Source organism: Equus quagga, chromosome 22 (genome assembly GCF_021613505.1).
Source record: "Equus quagga isolate Etosha38 chromosome 22, UCLA_HA_Equagga_1.0, whole genome shotgun sequence".
In the NCBI taxonomy this organism is placed as follows: domain Eukaryota; kingdom Metazoa; phylum Chordata; class Mammalia; order Perissodactyla; family Equidae; genus Equus; species Equus quagga.
The window spans coordinates 36,850,299-36,869,023 of NC_060288.1; the positions used below are offsets into that span (position 1 = coordinate 36,850,299).

The 18,725-nt window shown below is 48.0% G+C and overlaps 1 protein-coding gene across 2 annotated transcripts in view; it reads right to left on the bottom strand.

Moving 5' to 3' along the window:
- MYOM2 (myomesin 2) overlaps window positions 1–17,627 on the bottom strand; it is a 92,511-nt gene extending 74,884 nt beyond the window's left edge. The window contains exons 1-7 of one of the 2 annotated variants that reach the window (XM_046648739.1): window positions 17,505–17,609; window positions 12,564–12,710; window positions 11,683–11,801; window positions 10,304–10,459; window positions 5,736–5,874; window positions 5,441–5,598; window positions 4,251–4,343 (exon numbers count right to left, since the gene is read on the bottom strand). In XM_046648739.1, the coding sequence (XP_046504695.1) occupies window positions 4,251–4,343; window positions 5,441–5,598; window positions 5,736–5,874; window positions 10,304–10,459; window positions 11,683–11,801; window positions 12,564–12,620 (722 nt within the window). In that variant the 5' untranslated portion in view covers window positions 12,621–12,710; window positions 17,505–17,609. Of the gene's footprint in view, window positions 1–4,250; window positions 4,344–5,440; window positions 5,599–5,735; window positions 5,875–10,303; window positions 10,460–11,682; window positions 11,802–12,563; window positions 12,711–17,504 lie in introns of both variants that reach the window. The other variant, XM_046648741.1, reaches the window with a different exon arrangement.
- Window positions 17,628–18,725: the final 1,098 nt, after the last annotated feature.

Sequence of the window (18,725 nt, forward strand, 5' to 3'; positions counted from 1 at the left end):
TCCCCCCTGGGCAACTGGGAAACCCACATGCCTGAGCACAGCCCAGCGGGACTCTATTTCTTCTCTCATTCCCAAGGCAGCTCTAGAGAACCTTCAGCCTGCCCACGGAGTCTAATTCCAGCCTTGACTTCATGCTGCGAAATTGCAAGCAAGTGATTAAGGGGGAAAAGGTTTTATTTTCTGTTTGGACAGGCTCCCAATGTAGACAGAGATAGCTTCCTTGGGTCTCCATTTTTACAAACTTCCATGGGGCACTTTCGCGTCCCAAAGTCTCCATCTGAAGTGCCCCCAAAACAGCCCCATGGAGAGACTAATAATATTCTATCTATTTTAACGATGGGCGGACAAATGTTTAAGCGGCGCGTGAATTTCTCCTGGCCCGTGTCCGCCAACTGAGTGGTGTTGACGTTGGATTTAAAATTTAACTCAAATTAGAATTTGAATATCAAGGTCTAAAAATAAAATGCAAGAAGAAGTGAGTCCTAGAGCCTAGAGGGGAGCAGAGGTGTTACGAACAAAATACAAGATAGCTTGTTCAAACACTTATATAAAAAGGTGAGAACAACGTTAAAATTCTGTGAAGAAACAGAACTCACATTACGGGTCCCAAGAGAAAATCTTCTGATCGTATAAAATAGTGTCAATTACAGTTTAAATTCAAATAGGACTGAAGGGCAATAAGCTTCCTTTTCGGCACTTCAAGAATCTGGTGACAGCAGCCAAAGAATAGTCATAGGAGTAAATGTCACTCTTGTAACAGAAGGAAAAGCTCATTCCTGAGCCAGTCGCGAGTGGGGAGCCAGCACATTCCACACCACTTAAATCGGCCACAGATCAGATGATGATATCTCAGCAGTTCGGTATGAACAGCTGAGATGAGCTGTAATTTGCGGGTTTCCCCGTTGCTCCTTTTCTGAAGAATAGTCATATTTCATCTGTTAAAAATGTCCCGGCGCAGATAAGAATATTGAGATAAAGGTTGGCCCCGGGGGAATTTCCTTTTCCTGAATTCCTCAAATATTTGCATACTTATGGAAAATCCAAGTACTTGTAAGAGACCTCGTGCTCCTGAATGGAGCCCTCTCGGCATCCTGGGGCCTCGGCTGATTTATTATTCGCTTGGAGCAAAGCCGCTATGGTTTCCAATATAAATTTAGAAGTTGCCAACACCGGTGAGAAGAGGACTTTTTCATGCTTGAGAGAGAGAAATGGCTTTTCTTTCTAAAGCAATTATTAAAATATAACTGGGGAAAAGCCAGTTGCTAACCCAGACTGAGCCGCCTCACCCTCAGCAGTCACAGGGCCAGGTGAGAGAGCCAACCTGGCTGACAATGAAGGAGGGCGAAGTTCTCCTCCCAGACAGCTTGGCTGATTGTCTGTGAGAGTTTCCACACATTTTGGAAATCAAAGGAGAAAAAACTGCTCTCCGAAAAACTCAGCCAGGGGTCTGGGGATTCCAGCTCAGGGAGCGAGGAGACCCGGCCCTCCACGTGAGCTCGTGCCCAGACCCTCAGCCTTCCTCGTCCCAGCCGAGCCTCGCCCCCGCGGATGCGCGGGCCCCAGATTTCAGAACTGCTCTTGACGCTCTTTTTCCGCTGACACCCCACATCCAATCCATCAGCGAATCCTGTTGGCTATACCTTCACAATCCATGCAGCGTCCACGTCCTTCTCACCAGCCCACGGCGCCCACCCTGGTCCAGGCCCCACCATCTTCCCTGAATTTCGGCAAAGTTTGCCGACAGTGTGCCCCACCCTCTATTCATAGCCGGAGTGACCCTTCTGAAACGTGAGTCAGCTCTTCGCTTCTCTCCTCTAAGTCTTCCCTCAGACCCTGAGGGAAAGCCAGGGTCCTCGAGGAGAATCTATGTGTGATCTGATGTGATCTGTCTGGCTCCGGCTACAGCTCCGACCTCCTGTCCGGCGACTCCCGCCAACTCCCCAGCCGAGGGGCCTGGCAGTGCCTTCCCGGAGCCTCCACCCCACGTCTCTCTGGCCCACTCCTTGATCTCCTGCAAGCCCGGCTCCTGAGATGTCTTCTCCAGGAAGGCCTGCCCCACCACCGCACTTAACACCACAACCGCCGGGAAGGCCACAGGTCCGCCCTGTACCCAGCGCTCGGATTTGCTGTATAACTGCCTTTTTTATTATGCTTATGGTCTACCTCCTCATGCTAGAAGTAAGACCTCCAAGTTGGGGACCTGGATTTGGTGTTCAATAAACAGCGCCATACGGCCAGGAGGCCAGGGCCTCTGACCTTCCTAAGAGCCTCAAATTTTCTTAGAGAAACAAGGTAATGACTCATCCCAAATATTAATCTTAACTGTAACCTTTTAACACCCCGTCCTAATTAATCTGCAGGTGGAATCATGGTTCTGGCAGTGGGGAACCTTCCAGGCCTCACGGAGGCTTCTAGAAGGCTGCACGAGGAGGAGACATTCAGGAGCCGGCACAGGTGGCCAGGCCCTGCTGCACCAGGCCGAGGGATGGGCACCTCCACACGACACCGTCCTGGGAGTGCAGGCCAGGGGCGCCAGGAGGGCAAGGCCCAAGACTGGGCTCCCGCTGAGAAGTCTAAACTGAGCCTCATTATGATGCAGTCATGTTTCATAGTCTAGGAATAAACAAAATCACACATTCAGGGGCTGGCCGAGTGGTATAGTGATTGAGTTCGCACGCTCCACTTCAGTGGCCCGGGGTTCGTGGGTTTGGATCCCAGGCGCGGACATATACACTGCTCATCAAGCCAAGCTATGGCGAGTGTCCCACATATAAAATAGAGAAAGATGGGCAGAGATGTTACCTCAGCAATAATCTTCCTCAAGCAAAAAGAGGAGGATTGGCAACGGATGTTAGCTCAGGGCCAGTCTTCCTCACCAAAAAAAGAAAAATCACATATTCGAATGATTTCCTGATTTTTTACATTATTTATACCAGTATCCTCCATCTTTTCCTGGAAAGGATTTGATATAACTTACTACACACACACAATTACCATATATTTACATAATATGTATAAATAGAGCCCGTTGTGTTCTTATCTGATTCTCACAATAACTCTATTAGGCAAACAGAGAAGATGACTTTTTTTTTTTAAGATTGATACCTGAGCTAACAACTGTTGCCAATCTTCTTTTTTTCCTTCTTCTTCTTCTCCCCAAAGCCCCCCAGTACATAGATGTATATTCTAGTTGTGAGTGCCTCTGGTTGTGGTACATGGGACACCACCTCAGCACGGCGTGATGAGCATTACCATTGGCACCCAGGATCTGAACTCGAGAAACACAGGACTGCCAAAGTGGAGCATGCGAACTTAACCGCTCGGCCATGGGGCTGGCCCTGAAGCTGACTTTTTTATCATCTGTCTCTTGATAATTACTTTCAGACAAGAGTATTACATTCAGGAGGAGCTCATGACTTATCTGAAGTCACAGCGTAGATGGTACATTGGGGATCTGAATCCAGGTCTCAGGTTCCTAGACAAGCGTGCGTGTTCTTGATTATAGTACATTACGCAGTCACGTTTACCAGAGAAATCAACAGCTGAGTGTGGGAAAGTGTCATGATAAACTATTCACGAAAAAAGGAGGACTGCATAATGTTATGATTTTTCTATAAAAAATAAAAACTGTGTGTACAGAAAACAACGTGAACAGCAAAATCTCGCTTTTATAAAAACATCAAAGTGTGTGTGTGTGTTTACAGGTGTGTGTTTGTTGTGTAAGGAAAAAGCAGAGCCGCTTCATACACCAAAATCCTGACACTGGGTGTGGGAAATATGCTGGTTTTTATTTCCTTTGACTAATCTGTATTTTCCACATTCTTTCAATTTGTTGTGAAAAAAATAATGAAGATTACATTTCCTTGAAGTGTCTGAGGTTGGGGATGGTCACTGAAACCTGGAACAAGATGCAGCCCCACTGCAAACAGGGGTGACCACCACCCGCGGGTCTCTGTAGCCCCGGCACCCAGACCCCATGACATTTCCTTAAACCATTTATTCTCTTGGTTCCCAGAACAGGACCCTGGACCAGCGGCTTCATTTGCATCCCTCTGGCCTGACACTGAAGGAAGGGAAGCTTCTAACACCAATTAAATTGACTCAGAAACACCCATAAAGTCACACGGAATGCACGCAGCTGTGGCGTGATGTGACCTTGTGTTTAAATCTGATTTCTCTTTTTTTGTGTGAACCATCACTTATCTGAGGCAGGTGTTGGGAGCATGTGGCCCTACCCGCCAAGGCCTCACCTATTGATCTCCAGCGTGTGCACGCCGTACTTGCTCTCGATTCGGTACTTTCCAGGCTCTTCTGCTTGGCAGATCAAAATACCATCTTTATACCTAAACGAGAGAAACGTTATTTCAGTGTAAAGGCAGACTGGGTTGTTTCGTTGTGTCTCGGTCGTCTTTGTTGCCTTCTAGCATGGTGTTGCTCTGCTTCTGCAAGCTTCACTTCTCAGCATCATGGGAAGGAAGGGGTAGGGTGGAGAGGCAGGGGGTCAGGGTACAGCTAGAGCCCACATTTGTCTGTTTAAGGGGACAGCAGCTCTTGCAGAATTCAGACTATCTGGGCAACCCTCGACCTATGGCAGAGTGTGTGCCAAAAGCCTCCTTGAACTGTGTTGGGAATTCAGGGTGTGTCATTCCATAAGAAAAAAATGTAACCAATGTTGGTTAGGTCCCCGAGCAGCCTCTCTAGGCCGTGGTGTAGCTGGGGCGAGCGAGGAGAGTTCCAGCAGATCAACCGCACTGGACCCCAACTGGAGGAAGGCGGCCTCAGTGTCCCACCCAGGACAGCAGGACCCGGTCCCTTCAAGATCAATGGGAGATGGGTCCCAGCCTCTCCAGCAGCCTCGTGAACAACCATAGATCCAGACGCTATTTTTCAGACCCGTTGCCAAGAGCCCCAATCCGAGATACAAGCAAAACATTTACGGTTTTTGTAGCAGCTACAAACTTTGGGGTCTGTACGATCACTTCCAGAAAGTCGTGAAACAAATGAGCACACGTATGCAACAGGTGTCGACACGACGGGTCCGTGGGCTTATTTAACTCTTGGAAGTCACGAGGGTCTATGAACTACGTTCTGTGGCTCCAAAGCCTTGGGGTCTGGATCCTCCACTTAGGAGGCTTCCAATAGTTAAAAGCAGAGCTGCACAGGTAAACAGAGATCATTTCATGGAACCCACTTTTAAATAAAAGTCCTCTGGACAATCAGTGGAGTGAATTTCACTAAAATGAAATGCCTGCGTCGTATTTACCATGACTCTCCATGAGTTTTGCAAGCGTGTTTCCCATTTAGTTTCAAGTACGTGGTCTAAGGAACGGGCTGTGTGGCATGCATTTCCTCCACGCGGGTCCTGGTCATTCATCCACGTGAGCCAAGCCTCGCCGGCTCCTTAAAAGAAAACGCAGCCCCGGGAAGGAGCAGCACTCACCACTGCACCACGGGGGTGGGAAACCCTTGCACGGTGAAGCACAGCTTCACATTCATCCTCTCCCAGACGGTGTGGGACCTCAGGCGCACCAGGATCTCGGGGGCTCTGCTCATCCGCTCCTCAAACGTGGGCCTTTCCCAGGCCAGCTTGTCCTCCACCTGTCCCCGGGAAGCAAGGACGGGTCAGCGCGTGTCAGAGAGGGCAAGCCAGGCTGTCTGCCATCAGGCTGTGCGAACATGGTGCTGACAAACCGCCTCAGGACCCACGCCTCCCAGGGAGCCCCGAGGCCCCATACCATCTGCTGGATGGCGTATCTGTCCAGCTTGCTCTGCGCGTGCGAGCGCGCCAGGTGCACGTTCTCCTCCAGCTCCGCCAGCTCCCTGAGGAAGCGCTCTCGCTTGGCCTCGCCGTAGGACGCCTCCAGAGACTGGTACCTGCAGGGCGAAGAGAGGTGTGATTCTCTGATGCCCCGGGAAGGGCGCGCAGTCACAGAAGCCTGGAAAGACCAGACGCTCTCCCTCCCAGGATTTTCTTAAGTGGGGCGCAAGAAAATAGGAGAAATGCAATTTCTGTTTATTTTTATCTGTCTTTCAAGAGTGCATTTTGGCAATTGTGTTAATGCCACACATAGAGAAGATGTGAAGAAGGGCAGGCACACCCATTCCGAATAAAACAAACACAGGAGATCTATGCTCCGGCTTTCCTTTTACCCAGAGGATTGCACGACTAAAATTGTTAGGAGATGGGGAAGCTATGGAGAAGGGCTCTGAGAGGCCCCTGTGAACACTTGATTCGTTTCTGGCCGTAGTAAGTGTGAGAAGTGCCCCTGCCTGTGGTGGGTCATGATGACAAGTAGTAGGGGCTGGACACAGAGGCAGGAAATGAGTCTGAAATTCCTTAAAAACGGGACTCGTTTACTCATCTCATACGTGGACAGCTCGCACGCAGCAGGTGCTCAACAGAGACGTGCCACAGCGAGCAGGTCTCTTCACCGTTTCAAGACTCGGTCTCCCCACTTTTCAGGCAAGGAGTCTGGCTGCCCTCGGGCGTCTGGGCCTCAGAGGTTGGGTGAGCTATGCTGGAGGTTGTTTCCAGCCACTTCCCATCCGACACGACAGTCTAGGAAAGGCTGAGCGCCTCGCGGGCGAGTTTTCTTCCGCACAGCAGCATACAAAAACCGTTTGTTTTCCGGGGGAGGCTGCCATTTCTGAGTGAATTTAAGATGGAATTAAAGCCTTTTAAATCAACAGATACAGAGAAGTCTGTATTCTAGGATGATAAACAGGATGAAAGAAACAATTCAGCTTCTTCGATCTGCAGATGCAGAGCAATGGGGCGCACATTTCTTCTGGCCTGAGTGCCATCTTTGTGAGGCCCCAAAATTACACATCCCTCCAATATGGCCAGGCCCAGTGGTGCTCCCACATTCCAAGCTGGCTCTTCCAGTCCCACATCATAACTTCCCAGCCTCACCTCCCCCCCTCATCCTCACATTCCCGAGGTCCCACCAAGCAGGTGGCTGGCTGTCCACGGTGCTGCCTGGGAAGGGAGAGCGCCATGGAGAACAGCTGAGCAAGACGTCACCTGCAGCACGAAGTGTGCAGACGGAAGAGGCATGGGTCTAGGTTGCCCTCATCTGGTAAAAGCAGGGTGTCACATCAGAGCCAAGAGTGACCTTACGCATGGGGCCTGCCCCAGATGTGGAGGGAACAGTCTGAGATCATCCTTCAAGTGGGCGATGGAGCCTGACCTGGAACCTGGGTTGCAGGCCCCCTGTCCAGAACCATTTCTGCAACCCCACAACACCCCAACGATTGGTCGCACAGTGTACAAAACCAAGACCTGGGGTCGGGCATTCAGGAAGTTTGAGATGGAATACAGAATTTCAGAAAATTCTGCAGCTTCTTCCTACAGAGACCTGGAGTGAGGAACTATAAAAACTAAACCAAGACGTGAGTATCGAGTCGCCTCTTCCCTTCTGACCCCCTCACAGCCCCACCTCTCACCTCCCGTGTCGGCTCCCGGAACCGGGCGCGCTGGCTATCTCACTGCTGTTTCGGGAGACAGTCTCTTCAAGCCTCAGGCCTCTGCGCACACCCTCTCCTCACAGGGTGGGGTTTCTCCCAGCTCCTAAGGTGGCTAACTCCTGCCTATCCTGTGGTTTGCAGCAGAGGTCACCCCTCGGAGAAATTCTCCTTGGGCCCACGCCCACATGGGAGCCCTAGCATTCTCTTACACAACAGCTCGTTCTCCTCCCTGCTCGCGGAGCATAAAGCAGGAGGGCGAGTCTTTAAGTTTTGAAGGACACGTGAGCGTTTCAGATGACACAGGTCATACCACCCACATCCCAACTGCTTGGCTCCCGTCACATACAGGTGCCAGGTGCATAAGAGTCCTGAAGAACAAACAAGTGAACGCATTGCCCAACAAGGCGCACAGGAAATGAGCCTTCGTATTTGTCATGAATCCCACCAAATTACAGAAAAGGTAAGTCGCTATTCATGACACAAATTGTCATGATAAGCTTAAAGGATCAGAAGACCTACCTTGAAGTTGCTAAAAACTTCCATGTGTTGGACTTACGAGAGCCTCAGACTTATTCTTAAGTCAATAGCACCATCTTCCCCTAACATTTTATAATTTGGAATAAATATTTGAACTAGAACTTCTTCTCCTTACCCAACCTCAAATACTGTAATTCAGGACGTTGAGAAAATATTTCTGCTGGTGTGTGATGAGGTAACTGATGCCAGCCTCCTGTGCAGAATTCTGTCGTCCATCATGCATTTACGCTAATGACAAGCCCCTGGGACAGCCTGCATGATCACGGAGGCCCATGTCTCACAAAGACAGAAGTAAAGGCATCAGAGGGACATTTCTGATCCGCTGTATCTTCCAGAACAACATGTCAAGATCCTTGAAGAACGCCGAGGACTCTTTGGTATTTACTTTACATGAAGACACAAGCACTAACTCAAATTGATCATCCCACAACTTCATCTTTCACAAAGGACCCATCTGTCCGGTATGTTAAACCAACATCTGCCACGGAAGATGAAGAATGCACAAGAGCTTTCAATAACGCTTAAGGCTAGCAAGAGTGGTGACTTGCCGTAATAAGAGCTAGAACTCATTTAACTCCACCCTACACCATGGTGCTCATTTTCTTTCCTCCCCGGCCGCCCACACGGCAGGAACAGAGCAGGAATTGTAGTAAAATTTCAATAACTCTGGCCCACTCACCGAAATCCCCAATTACTTAGATTTACTTTCAGAGGAGGAATGAACTAATTTCGAAAAGATCTTTCACATGGAAGATATGCACATGGGTTTTGAGAACAAAATATTGTGAGGTTACTAAAAAACACATAACCCCAAAACGTGAGTAGTGGGCTCAGCACAGAGTTGGCAGAAGCCCTCTCCTATGCCTGTTGCACTTACGTGAGCCTGAGAGACACGGGAAGATGACAATCAGTCATCAGCAATCACCACGCATTCTGTGGGCCAGATCTGCTATTGCAAGAGAGTAGCCTTGTGTGTTCTAGCAAGATTTCCAACAGCCAGCACTGTCACAGACGGCATTTTTGCTGAAACCACATGAATTACAGTAACCCACCCCCTGACTGCTCAAATTAATAGAAGTTTACGTGCCCCCATTTCATCCCTGGGGAAATCGAGGAATGGGAAGTTTGTGCAATATGTTCAAGGTCACTCCAAGGCATAACTGAAAAAATATATGATAAAACTGAAGTCCTCTCATTCTCCATGCCAAAAACTTAAATATAAGCAGGGATCTTTTATAAATTATCCAATACATAAAAACCCAGATTTTTAAATGTACACATTTTAAAGTGATCTTTTTACAAAAGGACCTTTTGTTGTAAAGTCTTCGTTTTACCATATAATTAATTTACGTGGCAAAATTCCCATAAGGCATCTAAAAGATAATTCAAATTTTAAAAAATAAGGGTTCGTCTTTTCAGCTACACATTGTTTTCATTAAACGGATTCCTTGGTCACAGTGCAACTTTAAGTGTTTACAGATAAGAGAGAACTTTCTAGAAATAAGTAGGAGGGAGAGGTCAGGGAAAAAATAGAGCAGGTATAAAATGAAGCACTTACAAGACGTTTAACTATTTCGTTCTTGAAAGATCAAAGCAAGATCACATCTGTTCCCTGTGATATGGAAATAATTTCAAGACTGACGTTCCTATTAATCCACCTCATTCCTGTGACATGAGCTGAGTCCACTGACATGTGGACTCTGACTGTCCAGGGAGCCCCTGGCGACTTGCTCTCCACGCGGACAGCTGGTGGGAAGGCTGGCCCCTTTGGAAGACGCCCTGCTTGAGTCTACAACCCTCACCACTGTGCTTTAACAGCTGAAGAGGTTGTCAGTGAAATTCAAAATCAACTTCGAACGCTTAGGTCTCGAATGGGACCATCCTGGGCCCTACGCACAGGGAGCGAGTTTCGTGTGGGAGCGCGATAGAGACCCGAGGGCAAATTCCAGCTGCCACAGGCGTGAGGCGCAGGGCCCCGGACGTGGAAGCGAGTTCTCTGGACTGCACTGTTCTCATCTGCACAACAAAGGGGAAAATTCATCCCAGTTTCCTTGTTGGGATTAATCGAGACAACGATGGTGAAGAATAAGCATGCGATCAAAAAACGTGGCGTATAGCTTTTATTACGTCTCCCCTGCTGGGCTCTCTCAAGTTCCCTCCCAGCAAACACCCTCAATCCTGTTTCCCTGACCTGCAAGGCGCCTTTCCTGGGTGTCCCGCCCAGAATGCGTGGCAGTGCTGTGACCCTAGGCAGCTCCCTCTGACTTGGCGGGTGGCCTGAGAGAGGCCACAGGCTCACCTCCTCTTCCGTTCATGCTCCTCTTCCGACTCGGCGTTCAGCCTCTTTGCGCAGAGCCTGCAGGTTGTCCTTCCCAGCGATGTCTGGCTGGACGCTCTCTCAGAAGACGACTCCTGAGTAAAAGACTTCTGGGAAGACGACCGGGTAGAAGCACGCCTTGACGAACGTTGGGACAAATTAGTGTGTTAGACAAGAATAACAATGTGTCGCAAACAACAACATCACTCTCTTTCTATACACCAGGAACCATCCCTGAAACATGCATGCACACACACATGCACACACAAGCGCAAGCGTACACACATGAATATGTGCCTGCACACACATGCAGCAACATGTATGTACAAGCTTACCTGCACATAAAAGCATGCAAACACATGTGTGCACATGCATAAACATATGCATGTGCTCATGTGATTGCCCGTGTGCACACTCATGCACAGTGCATGCACTCAGGCACCCACACAAACCCACACCCCTGTGGGTCCCCTCTACCCTGTCTGCACAGGCCCGTCTTCAGGGAGCTTTCATAGCCTGAGCTCCTCTACCGCCCCTGCCATTCCCTTCAGTGCCAGCCGGTGCCTTCCAAGCCCTTGGCCCAAGGCCATGATTATATATATCTTGAGGGATCTGATGCTCCCTGAGGCTGCCGGGAGGGGCTGTGACTGTTTGGCTTTGTTTGTTACAGGGATGGCAACTAAGTCAAGGGCCATAGGCGTTTCTAAATATAGGGTGCTGGTGACATGCCTCTCCTTCAGCACAACCTTCTCATCGGCCCATTAAAGCTGCAGCTGCACTGTCACCGGTCCCTCAGGACACTGTACTGGAAAACTCTGCAGAAGAACTGGTGACTTGACACCAGCCTCCCAGGCAGTGAATAAATTCACTTTGGCTACGCTTATTATTAAAGTAACAAAATTATTATTGATATCGGCTCCATCTGATCTCTACTTGGCCACCGAGTCACTTCTCTCCCACCAATTTCTTCTCCACTGCTGTCCTCCTCACCGCCCTTCCTTTCTGTGACTTCTTAGATTCCAGTTCTGGGTGATAGAGAAAGAGTACAGCCAATGACCACTTACTGAAAAGTCTCTGCCGTCATGATCTAACCTGGGGGCTCAGAGCCAGTCTACCAGGACCTACAGAGACAGCAGCATGCCATGCAATGCTCCACACACAGTTTGCTGTGCAGCCAGGCATTGTGTATGTCCCCTCTCTGGCACCAGACATGAGCAACAGGGACCATCGCCATCCCTGGCCCTCCCCAAACCAGCTCCTCTCCATATTTCAGGGACCTGGGTAGAGATTCCAGCCTTTGAACATCAGGCAGGCACCCATAATCAAGGCTCTACCAGTCTGCTCACCGAATTCCAACTTACTTTTTCGCTGCATATTCATCCAGAAGGTACCTTGTTTGAGTGTTACGATACGACTGGTCAAAATGTTTGTGTCTCTTTTGGTAGAAGGGCACGGCCACAAGCGACATCTTTGTGTGTGTCTGCCAATAAAGAGTAACAAGCAGCAATGAGGTCCTTCTCAAATGTAGTCAGGCGTCTGCAATCTCTACACTAATTTCTACACTATGCTGACTTGTTCCAAAGGGGAAAATCAACTCTGATTAATAATACCCATTCAGGGGGAAGAGGAGAATGAAAGAAGGATTATGTAAGTGGAAATCCTCTTGGACTAGGAGTCTGGATGCCTGTTAAGTTACCTGATTTCATTTGTTTGCTTCCATAAAAATTAGGAGATTGGGCTATAGATTTCATTTAATTGTAAACTCAACAAATATATATAGAGTAGTTTATTCAAAGCAATGTGAGTGACAGGGATAAAAATAATTAAAACACAGATTAGAGAAATAAACAAATACTTAGATACAAGACAAGAGACGATAAGAGCAGAGAGCGGTACAGAATGCTCTGGGAAGTGAGAAGGGAGCACAGGGAGCAGGAGAGAGGGCAGCCAGAGAGGCCCCCTGAAGTAGGTGACATTTGAGAAGGACCTTGATGGATGGGTGAACTGACAGGCAGGATGGGGGAGGGAGGAAGGGCATCCATGACAGGTGAGGCAGGAAAAGGCAGGGTCTCAGGACACAGGGCAAGGCACATGGAGAAATGGCTCTAGAAAGCCTGTGATCACATATGGAGGCTTTCAATGGGGGCCTCAGAGCTGGGGTCTTCACTACTCAAAGGGGGGGTCTTGAAAAAAAGGAGCAGACTCCAGGACGCCTCCCAGGTCCATTCCTCTAAAATCATACCTCAACTGTAGACTTGCTCGGCTGGGATGGGCAGAGAGTGGGGACGGAGCCCAGCATGAAAGCTTAGGGGACGTGGGAAAGTGAGCATGTTTTGGTCAAACTCTCCCACACCAAGAAATAGCAGAGATCCATCCTGGGGCATGGGATCTGGGAATTTGAAGGAGTGCAGGATTTAGACACAGCCGTTGGTTGCATATGTTCACCCAAAATAAATTAACTGCCAACTGACTTTGACTATCTCTAAAAATCATGTAGACAGTATTCCTAAATCTCTGTTATTATTAATTTCCCAGATAAAGAGGCAAAAGAACTCCTCCAAACTTGAGCTCCATTTTTGTCTTTTCTGTTTAAATTAGAATAATCTGCTTGATTTAAAGATGGAACTCTTAGGCAAGACCCCATGGCACAGCCCAGGGGACGCCACTCACACAAAGGACCAGGGGAAAGGAGGCCAGGAGCAGAAAATGCCCAGGTCCTGCTCTAAGATGAAATAGTCTTCACCTTCACTCTGCACACTGTTCAGATCTTCAGGTATATGGTAGAAAACCTACCAAAGTACACAATTTGTTCCAAGCATACTCCTCATGACCAATTCTCTTTAGACTGTGAATTTCCTAGAATCACAGAATTACAGAGCTTAAAAGATCCTTAAGAATTATCCAAACTCCTATTCTACAGGGCGGGGGGAGGGGGAGGAGGGATGGACATGATGACCAGAGAGGAGAGAGATTTCCCCAAAAACATATTGAAAGGGCTAGCCCATCCACGGTCGTTGGACTTCTATTTCTGGGCCTTTTACACTTTGCTTCAAGTTTCCTCTTAAAAATCAACTATCCACCAACCATCACATATCCATTGAGGGTCCAGCATGTGTTTTGCATAAACTTGATTATAAATATATAATAGAATGTTGCATCTAATGAAACATAATAAAAACCCGCCCCCTCCATCCCACCCCAGCTTTGAAAGAGGTATTGAAATGTCAAGGTCAAGTGCAATCATGCCTGATAGACCTAAGATCGAATTCTGACTCCAACACTTTGATGTGGCCTTGGGCTAACTTCTCCTTTCTCTAACTCTGATGTTCCATACTGAATCTATGTAATGCTTGGCACTGTGCTTGGTCTAGCATCACAAACAACCAAAATTAGTAGCCACTGTTGTTTGTTGCTAAGTTGAATTCTGTAGGTAGGAAAAGGTCTCTAAACAAATTCATTTGCCACTGCAATATTTGAAATATCCTCAGCTGTATCTTAGTGGGATTTTCCAGTGCCTTCATCTGCCCGTCATTACATACATTCCGTCTACTGTCTTCGGAGTCCATCCGTGTGCTGGGGAAAGCTCACTGACTTAAGTCAGACCAGCGTTGGGGCACATGTTTCACCACTTTGAGCCAGTCTCCTCTCTGAGATTTCTTTTCCAATCACACTTGCACTAATGGAGGAAAATTCTCCTACAGCAGAAACCAAGAAGAATCCTCGCTGGTGCCATGATGCCAGGTGGTCACAGCCCATCACGAAATTTACGTATATTTATGTCAGGCTAAACTTTGTATTTCTCGGCAAACGGAAGAGTTCAAAAATGGTGTAGGTGATAGGAGAGGTTAAGCTATCTTGAAACACGTAAACTGCGACAGCTAGCACCCTCTAAAGAGAACCATCGACACTTGGTGGGATCCATGCTCTTGCTTTGAATGTGAAATGGCTGGGAAAGGTCAGCATCGCTCATAGCCAATGACCAGCTCTCCTTTCACTAGTTTGCAATGTCCTGTCCAATGCTCCATGCACCGTCAGCGCTCAATATATCACTGGCTTAACTTGACATATGGCCGTGTGGCCTGGACATCCTCAACACTTCTTGCAAGAGGAGCGCACACTTTGTAATGATGAGTGATGTGGCACCAAGTGTACATGGTGCCTGTGTTCCTTGCTCTGATTCGTAGAATTAACCGTAGCTGTTTCCCACAAGACAACTTTGACCAGGGTAGTAACAGAAAACTCTACTGCCTCTATTCCCATGTTTATTCTCTACTCACTTAATGAAACATCGTGCTGACAGACATCGAAATCAGGAGGTTTCAAAGGCTCTGCAAATGCAGTTATCCTCGCGTCTACCTGTTCTTCCTCCCCCACGCATTTGTGCCAGCCAAGCCTGAATCGCGGAACTGCTGCATCTCAAGGGTAGGGACATCTCAGAGTTCTTGCTCCAGGGATGGCAGCAAGCTCACTTCTGTGCATTTGACCCCTATGCCAATGCGTCCTCAACTCCACCTGCCTGTGCTGACTTCATCAGGCTCACGCCCAACCCAGACACACTGGCAGGACCACCACGCAGCCTCAAGCCACTCTCGGGCCACGTAATTTGTGCTCTGCTCCTATCTCTCCACTCCTCGGTGGGCCTCTTACTTCAAAACTTCCCAGTGTCCCTGTCTACCTCCAGACTGGAGTGATGAGATCTCTTGGAAGAGAGTCCCTTACAGGCTCAGCACATGCTCCGTAGCCATGGCCTTGGGTCACAAGGCGATGATGAGGAGCCACAGGGAGGACCTGACCAAACTCGCTGTCCTCAGATGACACGATAGAGAAGGAAGTAACCGGGCTGATGGGCAGCCAGATTTCCCTTCACTTTCTCCATAGAAAGCCACTCTCGTTTCTAAGAAAACTGTCTCTGATGCATGTTAATTATCCTCCCCTCGCTAACAACCCCAAAACCCTGTGAAAATAGCCTTTCCTCTGGCGCAGTTTTTGATGGGAGTCCCCTGGTGTAAAGAGGCGTGGAGAGTCCTGGGTTCCAGCAGTGACCAGGTGACCCATCCAACTCTTGGGGCTCCAGTTGCTTCACTGAGAAGTGAGGGGGCTGAAGTGGGTGGGAGCTAATATACCCTCAAGTTCTAGCTGCACGTGAATCTATGACAAGGCTTAAAAAATATCGGAGGCAATGCTCCACTGTTAGTGCTGATCGTCCTCAAATATGGAAGATGTAGATTAGAAGGTATTCTAAACACACCAGTTACGGATTTTTCAACAAGTTGTGACTGAATGCACACAGCTAGACCTGTGTGATCTCGTTCTGTCCTGGTTTGAATCTCAACCTTGCCTGTGAGAAAGCTGAGGTTCAGATGGTGAAAATAACTTGCCCAGGTCACTGGTTCGTCTGTGGCAGAGCCAACGTTCCATCCTGGACTTCTGACTCTGCACCAGCCCACTTTCCACCACCACTCCCCCGCCGCTCACGGAACGCTCCTGACACGTTTGGGAATTATGACACCAAAATGAAACGTGAGCCTGTCCTCAAGTTCAGGGGACCGTGCGTCTGTGACATGCTTAGTCCTAATCCCTTACCGTGAAGAATATTTGGAACCCATCTTTGACGTTCCCAAGAAGGCTTTTAATTTGTGAAAACATTTCAACTATGATGCATTGACTTCCACTTAGCAAAAGAAATGGTCGTTTGTGCAGCTAACAACGTCAAAGTCAGGGAATAAACCAAATGAAAGCTTTTCTAGAGTCACAAAAAGGATAGTTGGCACCTACCGTTGGGCTATCCTCCTGCTAACTGAGCCCTGGGTACCCAAGACAGGTTTCATCTGAGCTCATTCACTTTGGCAACTTTTCCCTCCAAAGGTTTTTCCACACTACTGAGCACCAAAAGTAAAGACAGCTGTGCACAAAATGATTCTTAAAATCAGCCTCAATGATAAATCCAATATGGTTTGATGTCTAGTTTCTGGCAGCTAAATTCTCAAGTGTTTCTCAAGTCACCTTTGAAAACTATGACACGAAGTTTCTTCAACTAGTTTGCTCTCCTTGAGCTGCAAGTTTCTTTGGCTTTCAAGAGGCCTGATTCATTCTGCCCGAATGCTTGAGCAGGATCAAATTCGATGCAGAAAGGAGATAACGTGCAGCTTCCTGGACAAGAGACCTTCCCAGCCACCCAGGTAGTTGCCATATTTCTCACAAACCGAGAGAATTGAAAGCAAATCAGCAGTTTTAAAAGTTACAGTTGCCCACAGATTCTCCTTGTTTTTGTAAAGACTCGGCGTGTAGATTGAGGTCCCAGTTCACTGTCAGTTTCAAGCAAATTTCCTGCAAATACAGCCCAGACTCAGTTTATTACGAAACCCCCTTAAACTGTCTTTGTCCCACTCGCTCTTTGACGCCTGTTTCACTTCTGCTCAGGAAGAAAGGACTGTGAAACCGGGACAGAGGGAAGGCTGAGCATTTCCAACCACGGTGACCCCCACTTTCCTTCCTCGCTGCCCCTCCCTGGCCTTCTGAGGGCAGGCATCCCACTGCACTATCTTTTTTGGCAGGCAGGGTTCCGAGAACATGCCTGGAGAGAGCACAGGCTCTACAAAAATCCTGCAGGATCCTATCACAGCACAAAGCACAAGGCAGAAAACAACTGTGAGAAACTGTCCTTTTGAGGTGAAAACTTGGAAATACTCACAAGAGGCATTTTCTCTCCTGTCTCCCAGATAATCGAGTCTAGGTCCAAGCTAAATGACCCTTGTTTCTTTTTTTCTTAAGAAAATATCCCCTCTTATTTCACACCTCTTCAAACCTGCACTCTGCTCACATTTCCGAGATGGTCGTGAAAACTGCAGACATCAATCAATGACTGGGGATCTTAAGGAAACGTTGCAAAAGTCGGGTTGAAGATGCAACGTACACTCTGAAGGGATGTTAGAGTATGGTAACAATAAAGATCATGACTATGGGAAACAAAGAAAACGTTAAAATCTAGGCAAAGAAATACAGACTTCAGACCTAATTTTCTGCTATTATTATTATTCGCATAGAATAGAGTGAACTGGTTCACATTTCTTTACCCTGAAATAGGTCCATTTAGGAAATCTGAGTGCACACAGCTTTTGCACAAGTTATTATTCCTTTCTCCCAAGCCTCAAACTAGAAAAGGGTAGAAGAAGAAGAAACTTACCCAGAAGGGAGGAAGAATGGCAAAGAGGAGAGAGCTCTGCCCAGCTCAGCTCCCCGAGCTTCCAGGCTCCAGCTGAGGAAAGCGGAGCTGACTTCTCCCTCCAAAAGCCTCTCCCTCCCTCCCATTTATGGCCCGAGGAGATGCTATATATAGACACAGGGGACCGCCTCTCCCCAGATTGATACCTGCATCATAAATCATCAGCCTGATCTCAGCAGGAGGAAGAGGCTTCTTCAAGTCGGAAAAAAATCAACAGTGAAAAGTGAACAACGTCCACCCTGAGTCACAAAGTGCACTTCTCTCTCCCCAGGAAACCGGGAGACAATTCAGCTATGGAGCCAGAGAAAGAGGGCAGGGCACTGACATTCCAGCCCCGCCTGGCTCTCCTCCCACTCCTTTTAACTTTTAAACATAAATTCTCAGACTCATTTTCAATCCTTTGGAGCTACAGCTTCCCTGGCACATAAACTGATACTTCCACATGAGTCCTTAATAACTCCTTGAATTTCAATATGCATTTCACCTTTCATCGTCTGGGGCGCCCAACCCCAAGAGGGCTGCTAGCAGTAGGGGTAGGGAAGGTGGCCTCTGTGGTTTTTTTTTAATTTCAGAGACAAGTCAAGCTTTCTATTAGTTTCATCCTGGGGTTAATTTAGCAAGAGCTGCCGACCTAAATGAGGAGCTATGCCTAGTCGGCAATTTGCATCTTATTTATAGTGATTACCACAGACATCCACTGCATCTAGACAGCCCAGATAGTTCAGGGTGTTCGTCTTTTTGCACAGGATGTGTCCACATATAAATAACGCACAACTGGCACAATCGTGGGCTGTAACCGGGCACGTATCGCCAAGAGGAGGGGCTGCACGGGAAAGGCCCCCCATCACAGAGTCCAGAGAACTGTGTCCAATCGCAGCTCGCCAGGAAGAGGCTGGTGAACTTCGCTGGGCTGGTCAACCTCTCTGGGGCTCTGCTTTCCCCATCTGTAAATTATGTGTAATAACAACCATCTTTTAAGTATGCAAAAATCAGAGCAAATAATATATGGGAGGAGCCTGGGAGCCTTAAAAACCTCCATGTTCCCACATGTGGTTTATCAGGAACGTAACCAAGGACCAGCAAAGCAAGTCAATGAATGCACAAATTAAATATTACAGAAACACAGAGTAACAGCCATTCACTTTACTCATCTGAGAGTCCCTTGCATACTTAACCAGGACT